General features: G+C 39.4%; 1 protein-coding gene across 3 annotated transcripts in view; it reads left to right on the top strand.

Annotated features, from left to right (window-relative positions):
• Positions 1 to 23,301, top strand: part of SLC22A15 (solute carrier family 22 member 15) — a 91,529-nt gene that overhangs the window by 13,501 nt on the left and 54,727 nt on the right. For 2 of the 3 annotated variants that reach the window (XR_001447499.3, XM_001112207.5), the window contains exon 2: positions 1,949 to 2,161. The exons of the other annotated variant lie outside the window; for it this stretch is intronic. Coding sequence is in view for 1 of the 2 variants with exons in the window: in XM_001112207.5 (XP_001112207.1) it covers positions 1,949 to 2,161 (213 nt within the window). In the remaining variant the exon portion in view is untranslated. The remainder of the gene's footprint in view (positions 1 to 1,948; positions 2,162 to 23,301) is intronic. 3 annotated transcript variants of the gene reach the window in all.

Here is a 23,301-nt window from a genome sequence, read left to right as displayed (position 1 = left end):
CATGCTCTCAAAAGTCTAGATGGAGCTTTAGGAGTGAGCAGCAAGAAACAGGAGAGGACTTCTGGAGGGGTTGGAGATACAAGCAAGACAGTAAGGAAGGCTTCATGGAGGAGGTGATATCTGTGTTGCATCTTGGAGGATGGGGAAAGTTCAAACATTTGCAGCAGGAGAAAGTGCCTTCCAGGTGAAGCGAATGGTGTGAACAAAGGTAGGAAAGAGTACATTTAGAAAACATAACTAGTTTGCTTTCCTAATTGAAGGCTGTACATTCACTAGAATGTGTGTTTTGAGTCCTCTCCTCCCGAGTTCCCTTGCCCCATGTTTTTCATTGCTTTATACCCATCAATTAAATTTCAGCAGATTATAATAATCAGGGGCAGTTCCTAAATGGGTGTAAGTGGCTTTGTAATTATAGCTGCTGCTAAATGTGTAATCTGTCTGTTCATATAATTATTAAGGTTTTTATATTTATAAGCTGATTACCTCCTATTTGAAAACTTCTGTAATAGTATGCAAATAGGAGCCGGTCTAGGAACTTACTTTCCCTTGCAGTGTATAAGAAATCACCCAGCATCCTGACCCATGGCAGCTTTGTACCTCTCCAGAGAGTGCCATCGTCGATGGACTCAAAGTAGATTGAGAATGCCTTAGATCCTCTCAGCCTTACCCAGAATGGAAACATCACATCTGTTTTTTTGTTTTTTGTTTTTTGTCTCACTCTGTCACCCAGACTGGAGTGCAGTGGTGTGATCTCAGCTCACTGCAACTTCCACCTCCTGGGTTCAAGCGATTCTCCTGCCTGAGCCTCCCGAGTAGCTGGAATTACAGGTGCCCGCCACCACACCTGGAAAATTTATGTATTTTTAGTAGAGATGGGGTTTCACCATGTTGGCCAGGCTGGTCTCTAACTCCTGACCTCAAGTGATCCACCTGCCTCAGCCTCCCAAAATGCTGGGACTGCAGCAGTGATGATTAAAGGTATCTTAAGACATCAAGTTCTAAGTTAATAGGGATAGTTTCTTTAGATTGTCTTGCTCTGGAGCAGACTGATTATGTGTTTTCTTAATAAATGTTAAACTTGAAATAATCATCCAACAATGGGAGTTAATACTGAAAATCCATAGCACAAAAAGGTTGCAATAGGGCTTGACATAAACCCAATTGCAAGTAGCTGTAAAGCCCAGAACAATTAGTGACAATGGCATATGTGTTTAATAAATATTTCTTGAATGAACGTGTGAAGTATATTTCTTGAATGAATGCGTGAAATATATTTTCTTTGCAGGAGGACAACTATGGCTAGATCAAACCAAGACTAAGTACAACTCAACATTACAAAATGAGTATCTATAGCTGGGACTTTGAATTTCTTAAAATCTTATTATGAGCTGTATATCATATTTTAAAATAGTGCCTACTCTAGTGCATACTATGCTTACCTGCTTTAGTAAAACAATATAATATATATTGTTTTCTGAGACAATTATACTACAGAAAGTCTCTTGTTTAGATCATGAATCCAAGGCCAAGATACTCCTAGCCCCCTAGTGAATGCTTATCTGATCTGAAGATATGGTGTTGAAGAGATAATAGCTGGAATGTTACTCTTTTAAATCAGAGCAAATAATGTTTTCCCTGCCCTTCTGCTTTTGAACCATATAAGCATATAAACAGTGTCTTTAGCATCAGAAATATCTCAAAAGAAAGAAAACCCTCTGAAAAAGTATAAAGCATTTTACAAGTGGGATTGCCAATGATTCTGTTTGTGGTAGATCATAAAGGTTCTTTTTTATGTTTTTCTCCTTTGTTTCTGATGTGGCTTATATCTGTAGCTCATAAAAATACAAAAGCAAGAAACTGATCTTTCAAGGTTTGCAAGCCTGCTAAGTGTCTTCAACATTGATGGCAAATGTCTGCAGTGTTTGGTTCTGTGTGTTTGCTCTTTCAGCTCTACGTTGCCACGGAGGCCATCCTCATTGCACTGGTTGGGGCCACGCCATCATACCACTGGGACCTGGCAGAGCTCCTGCCAAATCAGAGCCACGGTAACCAGTCAGCTGGTGAAGACCAGGCCTTTGGGGACTGGCTCCTGACAGCCAACGGCAGTGAGATCCATAAGCATGTGCATTTCAGCAGCAGCTTCACCTCCATTGCCTCAGAGGTAACAACAGGCTGTTCCAATCACTAAATAAATGTCTCTTTTTGTCCAGATGGAGCTACTCTTTTTGTCTTGCTGATTTAAATATCAGCCATATTTTCAAATAACTTTCCAGTAAATTGAAAAGTTAAAGGTTTTAATGTATCAAAGGAGAATATTCTATGAGAACACATTCCTTTCCTCTTACTACACATGGGAGAAGTGTGAATCTTTCCAAACTAGTTAGATGAAAAGATACAAGCTCCAAAAGAACAATATATTGATTATGTTGTCCTTTTAAAAAGTGAATTAAATCTTTAATCTCTCTTTATTAAATGTGCAAAAATTAACACAGAGAAATGTAACAATTCATATATAGCATCCATAGTTCTTTTTTTTTTTTTTGAGACAGAGTCTTGTTTTGTGGCCCAGGCTGGAGTGCAGTGGCACAATCTCGGTTTACTGCAACCTCTGCCTTCTGGGTTCAAGCAATTCTTCTGCCTCAGCTCCCAAGTAGCTGGGATTACAGGCGCCCACCACCATGCCTGGCTAATTATTTTTTTGGAATTTTAGTAGAGAAGGTGTTTCACTGTGTTGACCAGGCTGCTCTTGAACTCTTGGCCTCAGGTGATCCACCCACCTTGGCCTCCCAGAGTGCTGGGATTACAGGCATGAACCACCGTGCCTGACCCATAGCTCATTTTTAAGTCCAGTCCTGTGTGTAGACCATATGGAGCACCTTGCCTGTACAATGTAAAACACAGATAGTACCGCCTAGTGTGGTCAGGAAGCCTTACTTTCAAGGGGGCTTTGCTGGCCAGAGAGACGTTTCTGGTCCTTCTGAGCCAGCCAGAGTTAAAGGATCTGAGGGTAGATGGTCTGGTGAAGAGAAACCCTGGGTGGGGGCAGATCTCATGGTCAGCTGGAAGGCACTGGTGTTGGTTGTTAAAATGTAGAAATACTCCCCTTTCCTTTGCCTGGTCCCCTTGAGCTACCCATGTGTCTGTTGGCATCCTGGCCCCATCCTTGGACCCTATGATCCAGTTAATGGGGTAAATGCCTGGTACAACAGGGGGCCTCTGGGACCCTTGCCAGCTCTCAGTTCTGGTTGCCATGCTAGTTAGCTCTCCCAAAATCCCTTGACCACTCCTTCCTGGAAGCCACTCTCCTGTGTGTCTGAGTGTGTGAGAGTATGTGTGTGTGTGTCCGCCTGTGTGTATGTCTGCACCATGGCCTAGCCAGCCTTACCTGTTGTTGACTATTTTGATAATCCTGCTTTGGATGCGGCATACTAAAAAAAGGGGAGACATGCCAAGGATGATGTTTTCTTGGCCTTTTTTTAGGAGTCCCCAGTGGAGTGCCCCACTCCTAAAAGTTACGAGACTAACTTTTTGAGTGACCACCAAAGCAGCATTTCTGACTGCAATTCCTGATGTTACTCTTCACTTAGAAACCTCCAGTGATGCTCCCACAGCACACAGAACACATTAGAGACCCTATGAGTTACATTCAGGACCCCTCACACTTCATAGCTTGGTCTAGGTGTACTTTTCCAGCCCCACTCTGCACTTTCCCCCGCTCTCACCCCAGTGGAAATATTTACTATTTCCCACACGTGCCCCGAGCTCTCAGCATAACCTGTTACTGTCAGAAAAACCCTCACCACTTGCCCTGACTTCCACCTGGTGAAATCCTTACCTACCCTCTAAGGCTCACTTTCAGTGTCACCTTCCCTGTGAGTCTTCCCAGCCAACTCCCCAGGAGTAAATATGCTTTTGTTTCTGTTCCAGTACCAATTTATTTTCACTTATGTTACAGACTGTTGTTTGTGGTTCAGCTCTAAGAGTTCTTTGAGGTCAGAAACCATGTTTTGGTCATCTTTGTATCTCCATGGCCTATAGCAGCCACCAGCACCACCACCACCACCACCACCATTGCCACCACTCCTAACCTGTTAAAATAACAAGCAGCTTTGTTTAATGATTATGATATGCCAGAGATTGTGATATACGTAAAATTTAATTATCAAAGTAATTCTTTGAGATAGGAATCATTTCCCCCATTTTACAGATTAAAAAAATGGAGATCCCTTGAGGTCAGTGTTAGCTAATAATGGCAGAGCTGAGATTTGAAGCTAAATTTGTCTTCACTCAGAAGCCTGTGCTCTTAATTATTGTGCTTTTTAGGAGTGTATCTTATCCAAATTGGCATGTACATTTCTTAGGTTCTTTTTGGTGAGTAATTATAGCCAAATAATTTTTAAAACATTTTTTATTTGGCAATAATTTCAAATGAAAGAAATTGTGAGAATAGTGCAAAGAATCCCCTTATCTCTTTTAGTTTAATCTATTGTTACTAGTTTGCCTCATTAGCATTATTATTGTCTGTTTTTTCCTAAGCCATTTGAAAGTTGCATATATTAGTGTTCTTTTATGCCCAGATACTTCAGCGTGTATTTCCTAAAAATAGGATGTTCTCTTCATAACCACACTACAGTTATCAATGTCAAGAAATTCAACATTGATACTATAGTTTTATTTAAACTATACCTAGTTGTATGCCATCCGTACCTAATTTGTCAGTTAACCCAATGACATCCTTGATAGCATTGTATTTTCCTCTCATGTATTGAATCCGATTCAGAATCACATATGACATTTAGTCTTATAGTTCTTTAGTATCTTTTGACCTTCAGCCTTTTTTTTCTTTTATAACACTCATATTATTAAAGCATCTATACCTCTTCTCTTTTTCAAAATAAGAATGTTCTTCATTTTGGATCTGTCTGATGATTCCTCATTTGGGTTGGTTTTGCATCCCAAGTCAGAATAGTACATAAATAATGTATCCCTCTCAGGGTATCACATCAAAAGACACACTATATCCATCTGCCCTTAGTGGTGATGTTAATTTTGATTAGCCATTCCAGGTATTGTCTGATATTCTCCCCGTCCCTGCCAGTTACTATCTTTTTTTCATTTCCAGGAATAGAGAACTATGGGGAATCACTTTCAGGTTATATAAATTTGCTGTTTCTTATTGCTGCAACCTCTGTCTCCTATGTTCAAGCAATTCTCCTGCCTCACCCTCCCAAGTAGCTGGGATTACAGGCACCTGCCACCGTGCCCTGCTAATTTTTGTCTTTTAATAGAGACAGGGTTTCACCATATTGGCCAGGCTGGTCTCGAACTCCTGACCTCAGGTGATCTCCCCTCCTTAGCCTCCCAAAGTGCTGGGATTATAGGTGTGAGCTACTGTACCTGGCCCAAAATGGTTATTTCTTAACTCCAGCACTTTCATCACATTTACTAGCTTTCGTACTTTCTACTGTAAGCAAGAGCCCTTTCTTCTCCCTTGTCTGTCTCTGTGCCTATTTGCCTATATATTTATCAACCATATGTATATACTCTTGGATTCCTATTCTTTTCAATGATTTGTAATTTATTACAGCTCTGAATTGTTTTGGAACTAAAATTTTTCCTAGTTTACCCATGGGAACCTCTTCAAGCTGCCTCTTGTGTCCTTTTATTTTTAATAAAAATTTTCATTTTGAAATAATTGTGGGTTTACATGCAGTTGCAAGAAATAATACAGAGAAATTTTGTGTACCCTTTACCTAGTTTCCCCCAATGGGGAAAACCATAGTATAATATCATAACTGAAATATTGACACTGACACTGCTAAGACACAAAACATTTCCATCACCACAAGGATCCTTCATGGCCTTTTAGAGCCACACCCACTTTCCTCCCATCCCTTACCCTTTTCTTAATCACTAGTAACCACTAATCTGCCCTCTTATACTATGAGTTTTTCATTTTAAGGATGTTGTAAAAATGGAATCATGTTGTAGAAGCCTTTTGAAATTGGCTTTTTTTATTCAGCATAATTATCTGCAGATTCATCTAGGCTTAGTTTTATTACTGTGGTTATATAAGCAGATTTAGGGATAAAGGGATAGATTACCGCTTTATCTTGTTCAAAAAGTATTTTCATTATTTCAGTTCCTTTGCCTTTCCATATAAATTTTAGAATAATTTTGTCTATATCTACCAACAAATATTTTTGAGATTTCGATAGAAGTTGTGTTAAACCTGCATATAAATTTGGGGAGAATCAATGTCTTTACTATGCTGAGTCTTCCAATACATCAATACTATGTGTTATTTTAAGTGTCTTTGATTTCTTTCATCAATGTTTCATATCTTTAGTATGCAAACCGTGAACATGTTTTATTAGATTCCCATCTAAATATTTCTTTTTCTTTTTTTTGAGGGATTGTAAATGGTATTGTATTTTAAATTTCTGTTTCTACATGTTTATTGCTAGTATAGATAAATATTATACAAGTAATTTTTGTATGTTAATCTTGTATCCTTTGATCTTAATCTTGTGTTATTTCTTTTTGGGAAATTTTTAAATTATGAATTTAATTTCTTTAATAGTTATAGAGTGATTCAAATGATATATTTTGTATTGTATGAGTTGTGTACTTTGTGCTTTTCAAGGAGTTAGTCCATTTCATCTAAGTTGTTACTTATTAATTCTAGGTGCTTTTTGAAGATTCTTTGGGATTTTCTTGACAGTCATATAAAAAGTAAGGACAGTTTTATTTTTTTTTCTATTTCCAATCTGTATGCCTTTTGTTTCCTTATTGCTCTGGCTAGAATGTCTAGCACTGTGTTGAATAAAATGGTAGGAGTGCTAGAATGTCTAGCACTGTGTTAAAATGGTAGGAGTGGACATCCTTGCCTTGATTCTGGTCTTAGGAGGGATGTACTCAATCTTTCACCATTAAGTGCAGTGTTAGCTGTAGGTTTTTATAGATGCTCTTTATCAAATCAAGGAAGCCTCCCATAATTCCAATATTTTTTATGCCAATACCATGCTGTTTTGGTTACTATAGCTCTGTAGCAGAATTTGAATTCAAATAATGTGATTACTCCAGGTTTTTTGTTGTTGTTGTTGTTGCTCAGGATGGCTTTGGCTATTCTGGGTCTTTGGTGATTCCATATAAATTTTAGAATGATTTTTTTTCTCTTTCTATGGAGATGTCATTGGTATTTTGATAGAAATAGCATTGAATCTGTAGATTGTTTTGGGTAGTATGAACATTTTAACAATATTGATTCTTCCAGTCCATTAACATGAAATATCTATCCATTTTTTTGTGTCCTCTTCAATTTCTTGCATCAATATTTTGTAGTTTTCACTGTAGAGATCTTTCACTTCTTTGGCGAGGTTTATTTTTAAGTATTTTATTTTATTTGTAGCTTTTGAAGATGGGATTACTTTCTTGATTTCTTTTTCAGATTGTTCACTGTTAGCATATAGAAATGCCCCTGATTTTATATGTTCACTTTGTATCCTGCAAGTTTACTGAATTTGTTTCTATTCTAATAATTCTTTGGTGGAGTCTTTAGATTTTTTCAGATCATATCATCTGCAAACAAGGGTAGTTTGACTTCTTCCTTTCCAATTTGGATGCCCTTTATTTCTTTCTCTTGTCTGATTGCTCTAGCTAGGACTAACAGTACTAAGTTGAATAATAGGGGTGAAAATGCACATCCTTGTCTTGTTCTAGATCTTAGAGGAAAGACTTTCAGTTTTTCTCTGTCCAGTATGATACTAGCTGTGGGTCTGTCATATATGGCTTTTATTATTTTGAGGCATGTTCCTTCTATACCTAGATTTTTGCAGATTTTTATGAAGGATGTTGAATTTTATCAAATGCTTTTTCAGCATCAATTGAAATGATTGTATGTTTTTTGTTCTTCATTCTGTTGATATGATGTATCACATTGATTTGCATATGTTGAACCATCCTTGCATTCCTGGGATGAATCCCACTTGGTCATGATGGATGTTTTAATGTGTTGCTGAATTTGGTTTTCTAGTATTTTGTTGAGAATTTTTGCATCAAAATTCATCAGAGATATTGGCCTGTAGGTTTTCTTTTTTTGATGTGTCTTTGTCTGGTTTTGGTATCAGGGTAATACTGGCCTCGAAGAATCATTTTGGAAGTAGAATCAGCTCTCCTCCTCTATTTTTTGGAGTAGTTTGAGTAGGATTGGTATTAGTTCTTCTTTAAATATTTGGTAGAATTCAACAGTAAAGCCAATGGGTCTCTGGCATTTCTTTTCTGGGAGACTTTTTATTATGACTTTGATCTTGTTACTTGTTGATCTATTTAGGTTTTGGATTTCTTCATGGCTCAATCTTGAAAGGTTGTATATGTCTAGGAATTTATCCATTTCTTCTAGATTTTCCAACATATTGGCATATAGTTGGTCATAGTAGCCTGTAATGATCCTTTGAATTTCTGTCATATCAGTTGTAATGTCCCCTTTTTCATCTCTGATTTTATTTATTTGGGTCTTCTCTCTTTTTTTCTTAGTTTAGCTAAAGGTTTATTGATTTTATCTTTTCAAAAAAACAATTTTTCATTTTGTTGATCTTCTGTACTTTTTAAAAAATTTCAAGTTCATTTATTTCTTCTCTGATCTTTATTATTTCTTTTCTTCTACTAATTTTGGGTTTGGTTTGCTCTTGCTTTCTAATTCTTTAATCTGCGTCATTAGGTTATTTATTTGAAGTTTTTCTACTGTTTTGATGTAGATGCTTATTGCAATAAACTTTCCTCTTAGTACTGCTATATTCCATGGGTTTTGGTATATTGTATTTCCATTTTCATTTGTTTCAAGAAATTTTTAAATTTTCTTCTTAATTTCTTCTTTGACCCACTGGTCAATTCAGAAGCATATTGTTTCATTTCCTTATGTTTGTATCGTTTTCAAAGTCCCACCTGTTATTGATTTCTAGTTTTGTTCCATTGTGGTTGGATAAGATATTTGAAATGATTTTAATATTTTTGAAATTTTTTTTTCCTTTCTTTTTTGAGATGGAGTCTCGCTCCATTGCCCAGGCTGGAGGGCAGTGGTGCAATCTCGGCTCATTGCAACTTCCGCCTCCTGGGTCCAAGCAATTCTCCTGCCTCAGCCTCCTGAGTAGCTGGGACTACAGGCGCGTGCCACCATGCCCAGCTAATTTTTTCTATTTTTTAGTAGAGACAGGGTTTCACCATGTTAGCCAGGATGGTCTTGATCTCCTGACCTTGTGATCCACCCGCCTTGGCCTCCCAAAGTGTTGGGATTACAGGCATGAGCCACCGCACCCGGCTATTTTTGAAATTTTTAAGACTTGTTTTGTGGCTAACATATGGCCTATCTTTGAACATGATCCATTTGCTGAGGAGAAGAACGGAAGAATGTATATTCTGCAGCTATTGGATGAAATATTTTGTGAATATTTATTTGGTCTGTAATGCAGGTCCATTTGGTCTATAGTGCAGATTAAGTCTAATGTTTGTTGATTTTTCTCTCTGGATGACCTGTCCAGTGCTGAAAGTGACATGCTGAAGCCTCCAGCAACTATTGTATTGGGGTTTATCTCTCTTTTTAGCCCTAATAATATTTGTTTCATATATTTGGGTGCTCCAGTGTTGGGTGCATTACATTTTTAGTTCTTTTTTTTTTTTTCTCCTGGAGACAGAGTCATGCTCTGTCACCCAGGCTGGAGTACAGTGGCATGATCTCATCTTACTGCATCCTCTACTTCCTTGGTTCAATTCATTCTCACGCCTCAGCCTTCCGAGTAGCTGGGACTACAGGTGTGTGCTACCATGCCCAGCTCATTTTTTGTATTTTAGTAGAAGTGGTGTTTCACGGGGTTGCTCAGGCTAGTCTTGAACTCTTGAGTTCAGGCAGTCTGCCCGCCTCCACTCCCCAAAGTGCTAGGATTACAGGCATGTACCATTGCATGTGGCCTATATTATTAATTCATATATCCACCTGCTGAATTGACCCCTTTGTTATTATATAATTATCTTCTTTGTTTCTTTTTATAATTTTTGTCTTGAAACCTATTTTGTCTGACATACATATAGCTACTCCTGCCCTTTTTTGGTTTTCATTGGCATGGAATATCTTTTTCCATCACTTTATTTTCAGTCTATGTGTATCTTTATAGGTGAAGTGTTTTTCTTATAGGCAACAGATCATTGGGTCTTGGTTTTTTAGTCCATTCATCCATTCTGTATCTTTTGATTGGAGTTTAGTCAATTTACATTCAATGTTATTGTTGATAATTAAGGACTTACTACTGCCCTTTTGTTATTTGTTTTCTGGTTGTATTGTGGTTTTCTCTTCCTTCCCTTTTTCTTTTTTGTGAAAGTGATTTTCTCTGGTGGTATATTTTAATTTCTTGCTGAAATTTTTCGTGTATCTGTTGTAGGCTTTTTTATTTTAGGTTACTATGAAGCTTACAAATGACATCTTATAACCCATTATCCTAAATCGATGACAACTTAACTCTGCAAAAACAAGCAAACAAAGAGAAAACTAATAAAAAGTCAACACTTCAGCTTCATCCCCTTGCTTTTTGACTTTTTGTTGATTCTATTTATAACTTCTTATACTTTCTATCTCTTACAAAGTTGTTGTAGTTATTATTTTTGATTGGTTCATCTCTTAGTATTCCTACTCAAGGTATGCAAGTTTATACACCACAATTACAATGTTATAATATTCTGTATCTGTCTGTGTATTACCAGTGAGTTTTGTACCTTCATGTAATTTCTTATTGCTCATTAATGTCCTTTTTTTTCAGACTGAAGAACTCCCTTTAGCATTTCTTGTAGGACAGGTCTGGTGTTGACAAAATCCCTCAGCTTTTGTCTGGGAATGTCATTATTTGTCTTTTATGTTTCAAGGATACTTTTACTGGATATACTAGTCTAGGATAAAAGTCTTTTTCCCTCAGCAGTTTAAATATATCATATCTTTCTCTCCTGGTCTGTTAGGTTTCTACTGAGAAATTTGCTGCCAGACATATTGGAGCTCCTTTGTATGTAATTTTTTTTCTTTTCTCTTGCTGCTTTTAGAATCATTTCTTTATCCTTGACCTTTGAGAGTTTGATTATTAAATGTCTTGAAGTAGTCTTATTTGAGTTAAATGTGTTTGGTGTTCTGTAACCTTCTCGTACTTGACTATAGATATCCTTCTCTCTAGGTTTGGAAAGTTCTGTTATTATCTCTTTGAATAAACTTTCTATCCTGAGGTCTTTCTCTTCTTCTTCTTTAAGGGCAATAACTCTTTATATTTGCCCTTTTGAAGCTATTTTCTAGATCCTGTAGGCATGCTTTATTATTTTTTAATTCTTTTTTCTTTTGACTCCTCTGACTATGTATTTTCAATGGCCTGTCTTTAAGCTCATTAATTCTTTCTTCTGCTCGATCAGTTCTGCTCTTGAGAGATTCTGGTGCATTCTTCATTTTGTCAGTAAAAATTTTCAGTTCCAGAATTTCTGCTTGATTCTTTTTATTTCAATCTCTTTGTTCGATTAATCTGATAGGATTCTGAATTCTTTTTCTGAGTTATCTTGGATTTCATTGAGCTTTCTCAAAACAGCTATTTTTGAATTCTTTCTGAAAGGTCACGTATCTCTGTCACTCCAGAATTGGTCACTGGTGCCTTATTTAGTTTGTTTGATGAGGTCATGTCTTCCTGGATGGTCTTGATGCCTGTGGATGTTTGTTGATGCCTGAACATTGAAGAGTTAGGTACTTATTCTAATCTTCATAGTCTGGGCTTGTTTGTACTCATCTTTCTTGAGAAGGCTTTGAAAATCTAAGTTTTTGGTCACTGCAGCCATAAGTGCATTTAGACAGCACCTCAAGCCTAGTAGCACTGTTACTCTTACAAACTCGTAGAAATACCACCTTGGTGGTCTTGGTTAAGATCTGGGAGAATTTCCTGGATTACCAGGCAGAGCCTCTTGTTCTTTTCCCTTACTGTTTTCCAAACAGACAGCCTCTCTCCATGCTGAGCTCCCTGGAGTTAGGGGAGGGGTGACATAAGCACTCTTTTGGCCACTACCACTGGGACTGTACTGGGTCACACATGAAGTCAGCATAGTACTAGTTCCCACCCAAGGCCTGTGACAACTATTTCCTGGCTACTGCTGATGTTTATTCAAGGCCCAAGGGCTCTTTAGTCGGTGGGTGATTACTCCTACTAGGACTTGATCTTATCCCTTAAGAGCAGCAGGTTCCCTTCTGGACCAGGGTGGATCTGGAAATGCCGCCCAGGCGGTAGGGACTGAGATCAGGGCCTTTAAAAATCTACTTCACGCTTTGTTTTACTGGGGCTGAGCTGGTGCCCAGGTTGCAAGACAAAGTCCCCTTTACTTTTTCCTCTCCTTTCCTCAAGCAGAAGGAGCCTTTGCCCATGGCCAACATTGCCCCAGGCCTGTGGCAACTATTGCCTGGCTACCACTGATGTTTATTCAAGGCCCAGGGGCTCTTTACTTAGCAAGTGGTGAGCTAACAGGCATGGGTCTTTTCTTTCAGGGGAGTGGGTTCCCTTCTGTCCCAGGATGGGTCTAGAAATGCCATGTAGGAGCCAAGGCCTGTAGTCAGGGACTTTAAGAGTTGGCTTGGTTCTTTATTTTACTGTGGCTGAGCTTTTGAATATTTTATATCTTATAACCCCAAGTTATAAGATAAAGTCCTTTGCCTCTCCTTTCTTCTAGCAAAGGAGTCTCTCCCCATGGCAACCACAGCTGGGAATGTGCTGGATCACACCTGAAGCCAACATAAAACTGGGTTTTGTCCAAGGCTCATGGTGACTGCTGCCTGCCTACCACTGATATTTATTCTATTCAAGGCCTAAGGGCTGTTTAATCAGCAGGTAGTAAATTCTGCCAGGATTGGGTCCTTCCTTTCAGGGCAGCAGGTTCCCTTCTGGCGCAGGATTGGTCTAGAAATGTCATCCAGGAGTTATGGCCTGGAACGGGGACATCAGGGCTCTGCTTGATGCTTTATTTTACTGTGGCTGAGCTGGTATGCAAGACAAAGCCCTCTTTACTCACTCTTCCCTCTCTTCCTGGAGCTGTGAGCTGTGCTGCCTGGGATTGAAGAAGGGGCAGTACAGGCACTCCCTTGGCTACCCAACCTGGTGTCTCACTGGATCATGTGCATCCCAAGTCCACTGACTCTGAGCCCATCCTAGCACTAGGACTTGCCCAGGAAGTACAGTCTAGGCCACAAGGACTAGTTCATTGAAGACCCCAGAGCTCTTTAGCTTGCAGTGGTGAGGCTAGCCAGAACTCAGGTTCTGGCCACTGGGATGGGCAATTCTTCTCTGGCTAGGGCTCATCTAAATGCTTCTTCTGTGGGCACCAGCTGAATTCTGCCCTGTGTTGCTTTGGGTGCGAAGGGCCTCACTGAGTTCTAAGGCAAAGTTCCATTATCACTGTGCTGTCTGCTTCCCAAGCACACAGATTCTCTCTTCCTGTGCCATGTGGTATTTCTGTGGGATGGGGGAAGGGTAGTGTCAGCAATTCAAGATTGTCTTTCCTACCTTCTTCGGTGCCTCTTTCCTTGATGCGATGTTAAAACCAGGTACTGTGATCAGTCCTGATTTTTGTTTCTTAAGAAGGTCCTTTTGAAACTCACCCAATTGTCCCAAAGAGCTGATGTCTATGGTTTCTTTTGAATAAACATAGAAATTGACCCTTCTATTCTTAAAACTTGAGAAAGTTATGTCTGTCTTATTGGAGTTCCTTCCTCGGGTAACTGAACTTTAGGCCTCCCAGATATTATTAAGGAACTGAGACTCAGCAGGTCACTGCATCTGGACAGTGAAAGGCCAGGACCCTCAATTACCTCTCCCTAATTTCTGTTTTCCTGCATGTAGCTACATTACTTCCTTGTTATATAAGTCACCAGTTTCAGTTGGTCAGGGAGACAGATTCGAGACTGATCTCCCGTCTCTTTGGCTGCAGCACCCAAATAAAGCCTTCTTCCCTGGCAATGCTTGTTGTCTCAGTGATTGGCTTTCTGTGTGGTAACCAGCAGGACCTAGAGAAAGACCCTGGTGTTTCGGTAACACTTTCTTGTGTGGATAGTTGTTCAATTTGGTGTTCCTGTGGGGAGGATGATTGCTGGAGGGTTCTAGTTGGCCATCTTGCTCTTCTTCCTCCCCATTCCAATATTTTTGAGAATTTTTATTATGAATGTATATTGAATTTTGTCAAATACTTTTTCAAATTGATACTTTGTCAAATATCAGTTGCAATGACTGTGTAATTTTTCTTCTTTTTCTTGTAATATGATGGATTGCAGAGATTTTTTTCAAATATTGAACCAGCCTTGCATCTCTGGGTAGTACATGGTTCTTTTTATATATTGCTGATTTCTATTTGCTAATGTTTTGATAAGGATTATTGCTTCTGTATTTGTGAGGAGTATTGCTCTGTAGTTTTCTCTTTTGGGACTATCTTTGGTTTTGGTATCAGAGTAATACTAGCTTTATAAAATGAATTGAAAAGTGTTCCCTTCTTTTATATTTCATGGAAGAGATTGTGTAGAGTTAGTATTAATTCCTTAAGCCTTTGGTAGAATTCTCCAGTGAAATTATCTGGGTCTGTAGATTTCCTTTTGGGGAGTTTTAAAATTATGAATTCAATTTTCTTAATAGTTATAGGGCTATTTTGTCAAATGGTCTATTTTGTATTGAATAAGTTGTGGTAGTTTGTACTTTTCCAGGAATTGGTCCATTTTATCTAAGTTGTCAAATCTATGTGTGTAGAATTGTTCATAGTATTACCTTATCATTGTTTTGATATTTTCAGGGTCTGAAATGATATACCTTCTTTTATTACCTGATATTGGACACTTGTGTCTTTTTTTCTTGTTTAATTACTTCTCAGTCATTACAGAGATTTGTCAATATTATTGATCTTTTAAAAGAACCAGTATTTTGTTTCATTGATTTTTCTCTATTGTTTTTCAGTTTTAAATTTTATTGGTTTCTGTTCTTATCTTTAGTGGGAGGAATAAGGAAAAACATGCCTCCTTAGTCTTCTTGGAAATGGGAGTCCTCTTGTATCCTTTTGATATGCCTATCATTTCTGATACGCCTATCATTTCTGATATGCCTATCAGAAATTTTTGGCATAACAAGATATTCCAAGTTCATCTTGTACCTCGCACCCCTGAAACATGAAATTAGTCATTTCTGCAAAAAGCCCTAGTTTTACTTAGAATCTCCATAGGATTTTGAAATGGGTGAGAACTATAGGTCTGCTCTCCAATAAATCTATTACTACATTATAATGAAAGCAAATCCCAGACCAAATTCTGCATATACAATATATACATTTATTAACTAAATTCTTATAATCAAAGTATCACATAAAAAACTGTCTTGCAGGCTTGAGAAGTCCTAGCTCTTTAGTCTCCTAGATGTTTTGAACACTGCTTCCATGATAGGTCACTATAGGTAACCTATAGTTACCTGTAGTGTAATTTTCCATAGGCATGGTACTGATACCACCACTCCTACTCCCAACCTCCACTCCTCAGCCAGCATTGGGGAGAAAGAAGCTTCCAGAGTTCATATTGGCTCAGGACCAAGGAGGGGTTTTAACTGAGAGCATGGCCCTGTAGGTAGAGTACCTACACATTGGATTATCTCACAAATTCCTGCAAGGGTGGGGAGTACCCTTAATATATTGACATAATCCAGGTATCTTGAATGCCTTTAATTTCACCAGTGTTAGCGCACTTTTGGTATTCGTTATTTCTAGTCAATAGGCTGCTATTTTCATCAAGAATAAGCAGAGCACCCATTTTTGACAACCCCTTTTAGTAGCTGCTTCTGGAGAATGGGCTTTCTGAAGAGGACAGCTGACCACCACTGGACAATGCAATCTTGATGAGAATGCTTGTGGTACCAGGGTGAGAGCTTGACCTAAGCAACATTTATGCAGAATATCACACTGTATGTATCCTAATCTATAATTAGGAACCCTTTTAGATATTTCCAGAGGGATACCATTATTAACAAGTGTTAACTGAGCAAGTACTACCTGCCTTATGTTAGAGAAGGCTTGCTATCCTCAGCTACGACAAGATCATTCCATACTTTGTACTGAGTTTGTGGGTGAGAAGATAAGTTTATACAAGGTCTGGTAGGTATAGGAGAGAGGGAAGAGGCAGCTATCCACTTTTTAAAAATGCACTCTGGGATGGGAGTCTCTCTGCCAGAGGCCTTCCATAGATGCTGTGTATTTAGTCCTACCAACAACCCCACTCTGTTAGTGAAATAACAGATGAAGAGAATTTAAAGAATGTTCCTTAAATCATACACCTAATAAGCTGCTAGTCTGGAATTTGATGAGCTCATATTCTTTCCACTTCAGTGATTTTCAAGCTTTCTTAATAAACAAAAAAGAATAGAAGCCTTTAGTTTTAAATGGTATCTTAGTTGGCATTTCAGTATTTAGAAGACCTAGATACTTTGCTGTTGTCATTCCTGAGGAGTAGGGTCCAGGGCCTCAGCACCTCTGCCACCACCAGCCATTTGTGGCAGCCCCAGAAACATGTCCATGAGAACAGGGTGAAGATCGACTCTGCCTGGGCCATGTGGCTCACTGGCAGTGAAAGGACAGGAAGAGCCAATAGGAGTATGCCTTGGCAGATTTGAGAACAGTTAGCACAGTGACCCTGGGGAGATAGTGTATGGGGCATGAAATAGGATTTGAGGTTAGCACAGTGACCATGGGGAGATAGTGTATGGGGCACGAAATGTCAACCTAAAGGAAGAAACTGAGGCACAAAATATAATTTTAAAGAGTTTCTTTGAGCCAAGGTGGGGACAGCTGCCCAGGAAACACTTCCCGCTTATGGTCGGAAGTACCCTTTTCGATCTTTGTTGCAAGTAATCTTTTAAAGGCAAAAAGAGGAAAAAGGAGTGGGTGGATACAAGGTTGTTTGTCAGGAGTTTTCATTAGTTTGCATAAATAACATTGATCAGCAATTGGCTGTATATTGTTGAACTATGGAGTAGGGGTTATGGTGTCCAGTGTGCAGCATTGTGAGGTTAGTGTATAGCTACCGGTGCCGTCAATCTAGAGTCCACATAGCAAGCAGCTTCAAGAGATGATACTTGGCTCAAGGGGAGATGGGGACATGACTGCTGCTTCATTCCAGTGCCTCTCTGGGCCCGATAATTTAGGGAGGGCTCACATTCCTCATATAAAAAGTTTCATTTCTTTCCCAACACATTGGACTGAAAGCTAAATAAGATGCTCGCAGTCACTGCTTGAGAGTGCTTTGGACAGAGTGAATTCTAGGGGAGAAGGGAAAGCAATATTAGCCTGCTAATTAAAAAGGGAAGAAGACATGGGCTCAGAGTAGCTGGGTGACGTCCTCAGTGCCCCACAGTTAGTAAACAAGCCTGGCCACTGTGGCATGGGCCAGCAGCAGGAAGGAGGCCAGGCAGGCAGCCCATCTGTGAGTGGTGTCGGCATCTGCCTTCTACAAGGCGATGTGACCTGAGGCATGTGTGTCAGACTCATGAGGAGCCTGACCAGTGTTCCACCCCCACAAAACCCGCTCAAGTACAGTAGAAGTAGTAATGATTACATTAAGCTTTATTGCTGGTCAAGCTCAAAGGTACATGTTTCCTAATAGAACAAAAAATAACAAAGGAGAATTAAATAGAATGGACAATAGTTAAGTCTCATGCTCTCAGCAGTTCACTGTATTCTCAGAGCCCCGCAACCACCTGCCCCAGTGACATTCATCATGTCTCTCCTCTCTGAATAGATTCAGGGAGACCTAACAAAGGCCTCTTCTGTTTCACATGTTTAACACAGAATCTCTTGTTTTTCCTGAAGTCCTTTATATTGAGGTACCAATGAAGTGTCTGTGCTGTGTGCCCCCATCCCACCGTTCAGAGTGTGAATTATTTGTGAGTTCACGCACTGTACTTCTGCTTTGTGCTTTAGAGCCTGGTCTGGGTGCTGTTCTGAATGCTGGTGTGGTATAGGTGGCTTGAAAGTTTCCTGCTGCTGCTTTCAAACAAAATGATAAGAGTCAATGGAGAGACAGCAGCAGAATGGAGAATAACGTGAATGGTGATCAAGGGGCAGCCAAGGCCAGCAGCACCAGGCAGCATGTTGGCATCAGTCACTCTTTAGCTGGTGTCCTTGAGGAGCCACTAGGCTCTGCACTGCGTTGAGTTCATCCTTATTATGGTGAAGTGCAGTGCCAAACTAAACCTTCCACTTAATTTCTTAGCATTAAATCAATTTCAATGACCCCACTAGACTCTCACTTGCCCCTGCAAATCTCTAAAGTAGAGTACTGAAACTGGCACCTAAACATGTCACTAAGTTGGTGAATATCCTTAATATATAATCTGTCGTGTATAGGTAATATTTGGTTCATATTGAAATACTCTTGTCTGAAATCAAAGTTAAAGAACAAATAAGAAGTCCTGTTGACCCATCACATAAAATTTTGGAAGATAATTATTAAGAGAGATTCTACGAAACTCTATAGTTTAAAGATACTGTGTTAAAAACACACATTTTTTAACGTCCACCCTGCACCTTATTACACTTGCATCAGGCCTTGCAGAAGTTTCTTTAGAAGGGTTTTTGGGAAGGGCAAATAAAAGGTTAGGTAGATGTGATTAACTTGGTATTTAATGCAAAACTCTAATCTAGGAGTCTTGACTATTCTAAAATGAGCTAATAGCTATTGGAGCAAATTTATGTAGCAATTTGCTGTCTGCTGTATTCAGATTATTCCCTGAGCTCTGACTCATTCAGAAAGCACCAAATATCACGGAGCCACACAATTATCATGCTTAATTAATGTTTGCAACCAAAAAGTGTAAGGCTGGAATTCTTAATATCACTGTGGATATTGAAGAGCTGAAATTGACTGGCTATTATCTTGAGATTAATATATTTTCCCCAAGCCATACCCTGGGGTCAAAAGACAGAGTATTAAAACTATTTGAAAAATTCACTGCAATTAATTGCTTTAGGGGCTAATTTTTTTTAATGTCTTGCTTCCTTACACCTGTACTACTGATTGTTATAGCCTGCACACTTCACCCATTAAGTGGTAATTCAGAGTGACAACTACATTGAGATGAAGCAAGTTAGTTAATCACCATGAAACTGTTCCTGAAATACCCTGTCCAAGTACTCCCTAGTCACAGGAGGCCTCTGATTACCTGATTTTCTCCTGAAGTTAGATTTTCATGTACAGAGTTGTAATTATTTTTATTTTAAATATGGGCCAGGGAAGGGCCGAAGTTTGGTTGGAATTGTTATCAGAGCCATTCAGAATTTTTCACAGGAGACCATAGCAGTTCTCTGATTGTGTAGAGCCTTCATGGATTTGCTGCAGGGGTCCTAGGAAGCTGCTGTTGGCTTCGTCCCTGCAGCCTTGAAATACTGACAAGCTGGGAGTCTGGGTAGGGCCGTGGCAGTTACAATATGACTTGGTTTTCATCAAAGCACGACCTCCAGCAACAAGAGGCTCAATCAAGAGGCACGTGCCCAGTCTTGTTTGCCCATTTTGGTTGACCTGCCTGGACAGCCAGGGTGACCTGCCCTTTGTCTTCCTTTTCTTTATGATTAGGTGGGCTATGCCCCGAACAGTCATGTGGTGTGTCCTCCTTTCAGAGAAGGCTGTGTTGGGACTAGTGAATTATGTGGGGCCCTGAACAAGTCTGCCTTTTAAAAGGGATACAGCAGCCAGCTGAGGGGCTAGGTACCGCTCTCTAACCTACCACAGCCCCTGCCTGTCTTGCAGGTTCCTTGATAGGCTGTGAATCATCCATGGCACATTTCTTATCCTTGCATGATCATATATGCTCCTCTCAGTGGGGATATTTGTGGACCAAATAAAGTGCTTTCAGGGACTAAAGATAAAACCAAAGTATTCTAGCTCCTCTCAGATTGGCTATAAGAAGAAGGGAAACCCCTCAAGTTCTAAATCTGTCTACACTTCTTTTCAAGAGAATGGCATTCGGTGACTCCAAGGAAATGATTACCAATTATGTAGTTTCCTGTATGCCCATAAACTCACAACCTAATGCTTGAAGTCATGACCTGGAGATATTGTGTGTGAAGATGCCTATAAGACGATGGCACTTACTCTTCTTACATAAATAATTCAGCAAATATTTAATTAGTGCTGACAGACACTGTAAGGTTACCACGGGGGATACAAATGTACCCTTAAGAAGCTCACAGCATCATAGGGGAGAGACAAATGGACACACTTCACCATGCATTATCGTAAAGCAAAAATAGGGTGATGTGGCAGAAAGGAGAGAGTGGTAAGCTCCGCTAGGGTAAGTCAGATGAGACTTAAGATGTGTCATGGAGAATGAATAGTTCACGGGGGAGGAGGTAGAGGTGCAAGTGGGGAGTGGGGAGAGGAGGGCACAGTGCGTACTGAGAGTGATCTTTTTGGCAGGTGTCATGCTTCATGGCAAAAGTGGAATGAAAAATCTGTTTGCTTTTCTTTGGGTAACCATACCCTTACCTAGACTTATGCAAGACAGTGGTCCTACATTATTCATCTGTGGGTGATGCAGAGTCAGTCACCCGCCCTGAGCCAAAACAAGGAGGGCAAGAAAGGGCAAAGCCAACTTGGGGGAGGGAAATGACCCACTGCTTGTAAAAGCTTGGTGTAAATGATTTTTTATTTACCATTCACTTCTCCCTTCATTAGAGTGATTTGTGATTATAGCATGTTTTTCAACTATTATTCCATGAAATGTCACTATAAATTAGAAGAAGAAATAAAAAACCTACAATGGGCTATTTAGGTCACAGGAGAAAACTGAAGCAGACAAATGTATCACATTTGTAGAGCCTAGGAGAAGTTGCTCAGAGTAGAAGCTGCATATGTGTCTCAGTTCTCGGAGTCAGTATGATAGAGGTCCTTCTTGCTCTTTGGTCTTCCTAATATTCATGATCAACTTAAGAAACATCTCCTAGTTCATGGATTAGCCTGGGCAACAAAACAAGACCCTGTCTCTTAAAAAGAAAAAAAAAGAAACATCTCCTGATCGCTGTGCTCTAATACAGTAGGGAAGGATAATAATAACAGCACGGGACTATTCAGTGGAGGAAGGAAAAGAAAGAAATCTGGAGATGGCTTGTTTGTGTCATATGGGTATACCAGGATGCCAGGCAGTAAGTGTAAATGATACAAGTCAATTGAAAAATGGAAACCTATTAGGTATTTATATTTAAAACGCACACTGTGGAGTAAGATGCACCCTGAAACAACAGATCAGCCAAATGTGAAAATACCACTTTGGCAGTTGATTTTAAAACACATTATAGGTGGTCCTCAACTTAGGGTGGCTCGACCTGTGATTTTTTGACTTTATGATAGTGCAAAAGTGATAAGTGTTCAGTGGAAACTGTACTTCCGGTTTTAAATTTTGATCATTTCCTGGGCTAGTAACAAGTGTGGGAGGATCCTCTTTCATGATGCTGGGCAGCGCCCCATCAGCAGCAGCTCCCAGTCAGCCACGTGACCTTGAGGGCAAACAAGATATTATTCTCTGCAGTGCTCTCCTGTATTCAATAAATTACGTGAGGTAGTCAGCACTTTATTATAAAGTCAGCTTTGTGTTAGATGACTTGGTCCAACTGTAGGATAATGTGTTTGGAGCACATTTAATGTAGGCTATGAGTATGATGTTCAGTAGGTTAGATGCATTAAATGCATTTTCAACTTACAGTATTTTCAACTTACCATGGGGGCTGGGCAGCCCTATCTTAAGTCAAGGGGCATCTATATTCTCTTCTTCCTCACCCCCAGCCTTCTCCCTGTTGTTACCCAAGCACACAGGGCATAACCCTCACTTCATGCTCAACATGCAACCTTCCTTTTCTTCCTTTCCCCTCCTTTCTAGTGACATCTGATTCTGTTACCCTGTCTAAGTCAAAAGGACCCCTTATTTCTAGTATTCCGTCTAGTACTCAGTTGAATTTTTCCATAGCTTCCTGAATGGAACACATGCTGAGGGTGAAAAAATAGAAAGTCTTTAGCCAATATATTGTAATTTACATACCACAGGCTGGCTGTTGAGGATGAGGAGAGAGTATTATGTGAAAGTTGGTTGGTTATTAATTATGTGGTTATAAGGTATGGCAGCCTTCCTCTTTGACATAGCTTTGATATACATTGTTTCATTACACAGATGTTAATTTTGTTTTGGGGATTACATAAGCATATGGTCCATTTTAAAGCAATATTTTATTTTTTCAGATTATATTTGCATTTCAGGAAAATGATTTATTTGATTTGTGACATGTCCATAAAGCTTAAGGTTTTACGATTTTAAGAGAAGTGCTAAAGATACATTTGATTGCTTCCTTTGAAATTTATCTTTAAGCTTCACTCAGTCTGTGGTTGACCTAATACATCCTAGTGGCTTCAATAATACCTGTTCATGGATGACTCACACCAGATCTTACCTCTGAATTCCAGGCATCTATATCCTGCATGAATCCTTTCTCTTCTGGAAGTCTGCCGTTCCGGCCTGCATGGTTATAATGGCCTTTGATGGATCTTCCCACTCCCATGCTTGCTACCTCCATTCCATTCTCTGTGTTGCAGCTAAAGCAACTTTTCTTGATGTATGCCAGTACTTTATCCCTTTTCAGGACATGCCATTTATTCTCAGCATCTAAGCAGTAAGAATATAAATACCAAAAAAAGAAACCTCCAAATGTTTCATTAGTACCCAGCCAAGAGTGTCTCTGTCTCAACCCCCTTCACTTCTGTTCACCTAGCTTTTTTCCTCTTTAGGAACTGGAAGGCACCCCATAGCCCTGGCTCTGTGCTCATGCCTGTATTTGCCATATTTATGTTCCTTTCATCTTTTATATTAGAGGCACCTACTATTGGTTCTGCCCTCAGTTGTGCCTGATTTTCTCTCAGGTCCTCTTTCTTTAGATGAGTGAATGATTATACGAGTGCCTGTAGTGCTGTGCCCCTCAAATCCTTTTTGAAAATAGAGTATATTGAATGCTCAACTCAATTTAGTGCATAAGAACAAAAATACAGATGCTGGTTATAAAACAGAAGTAGATGTAAGTCAACTTGAGAGACTGAAAATATTTTGTCTTTATAGTCTTCCTTTTCTGTTAATGTATGGGAAAAGAAAAGTAGATTTCCTGCTTTTTTCAATTTGCAAATGATTTTTCAATTTGAAGTACCTTAACATAAAAAAAAAATTCTTTCTTTGGCTTTAGAATGTAGCTTGT

The sequence above is a fragment of the Macaca mulatta genome, chromosome 1 (genome assembly GCF_049350105.2).
Source record: "Macaca mulatta isolate MMU2019108-1 chromosome 1, T2T-MMU8v2.0, whole genome shotgun sequence".
Taxonomy (NCBI): Eukaryota; Metazoa; Chordata; class Mammalia; order Primates; family Cercopithecidae; genus Macaca; species Macaca mulatta.
The sequence above is the reverse complement of the archived record's forward strand: the minus strand, read 5'-3'. Positions and strand labels throughout refer to the sequence as shown.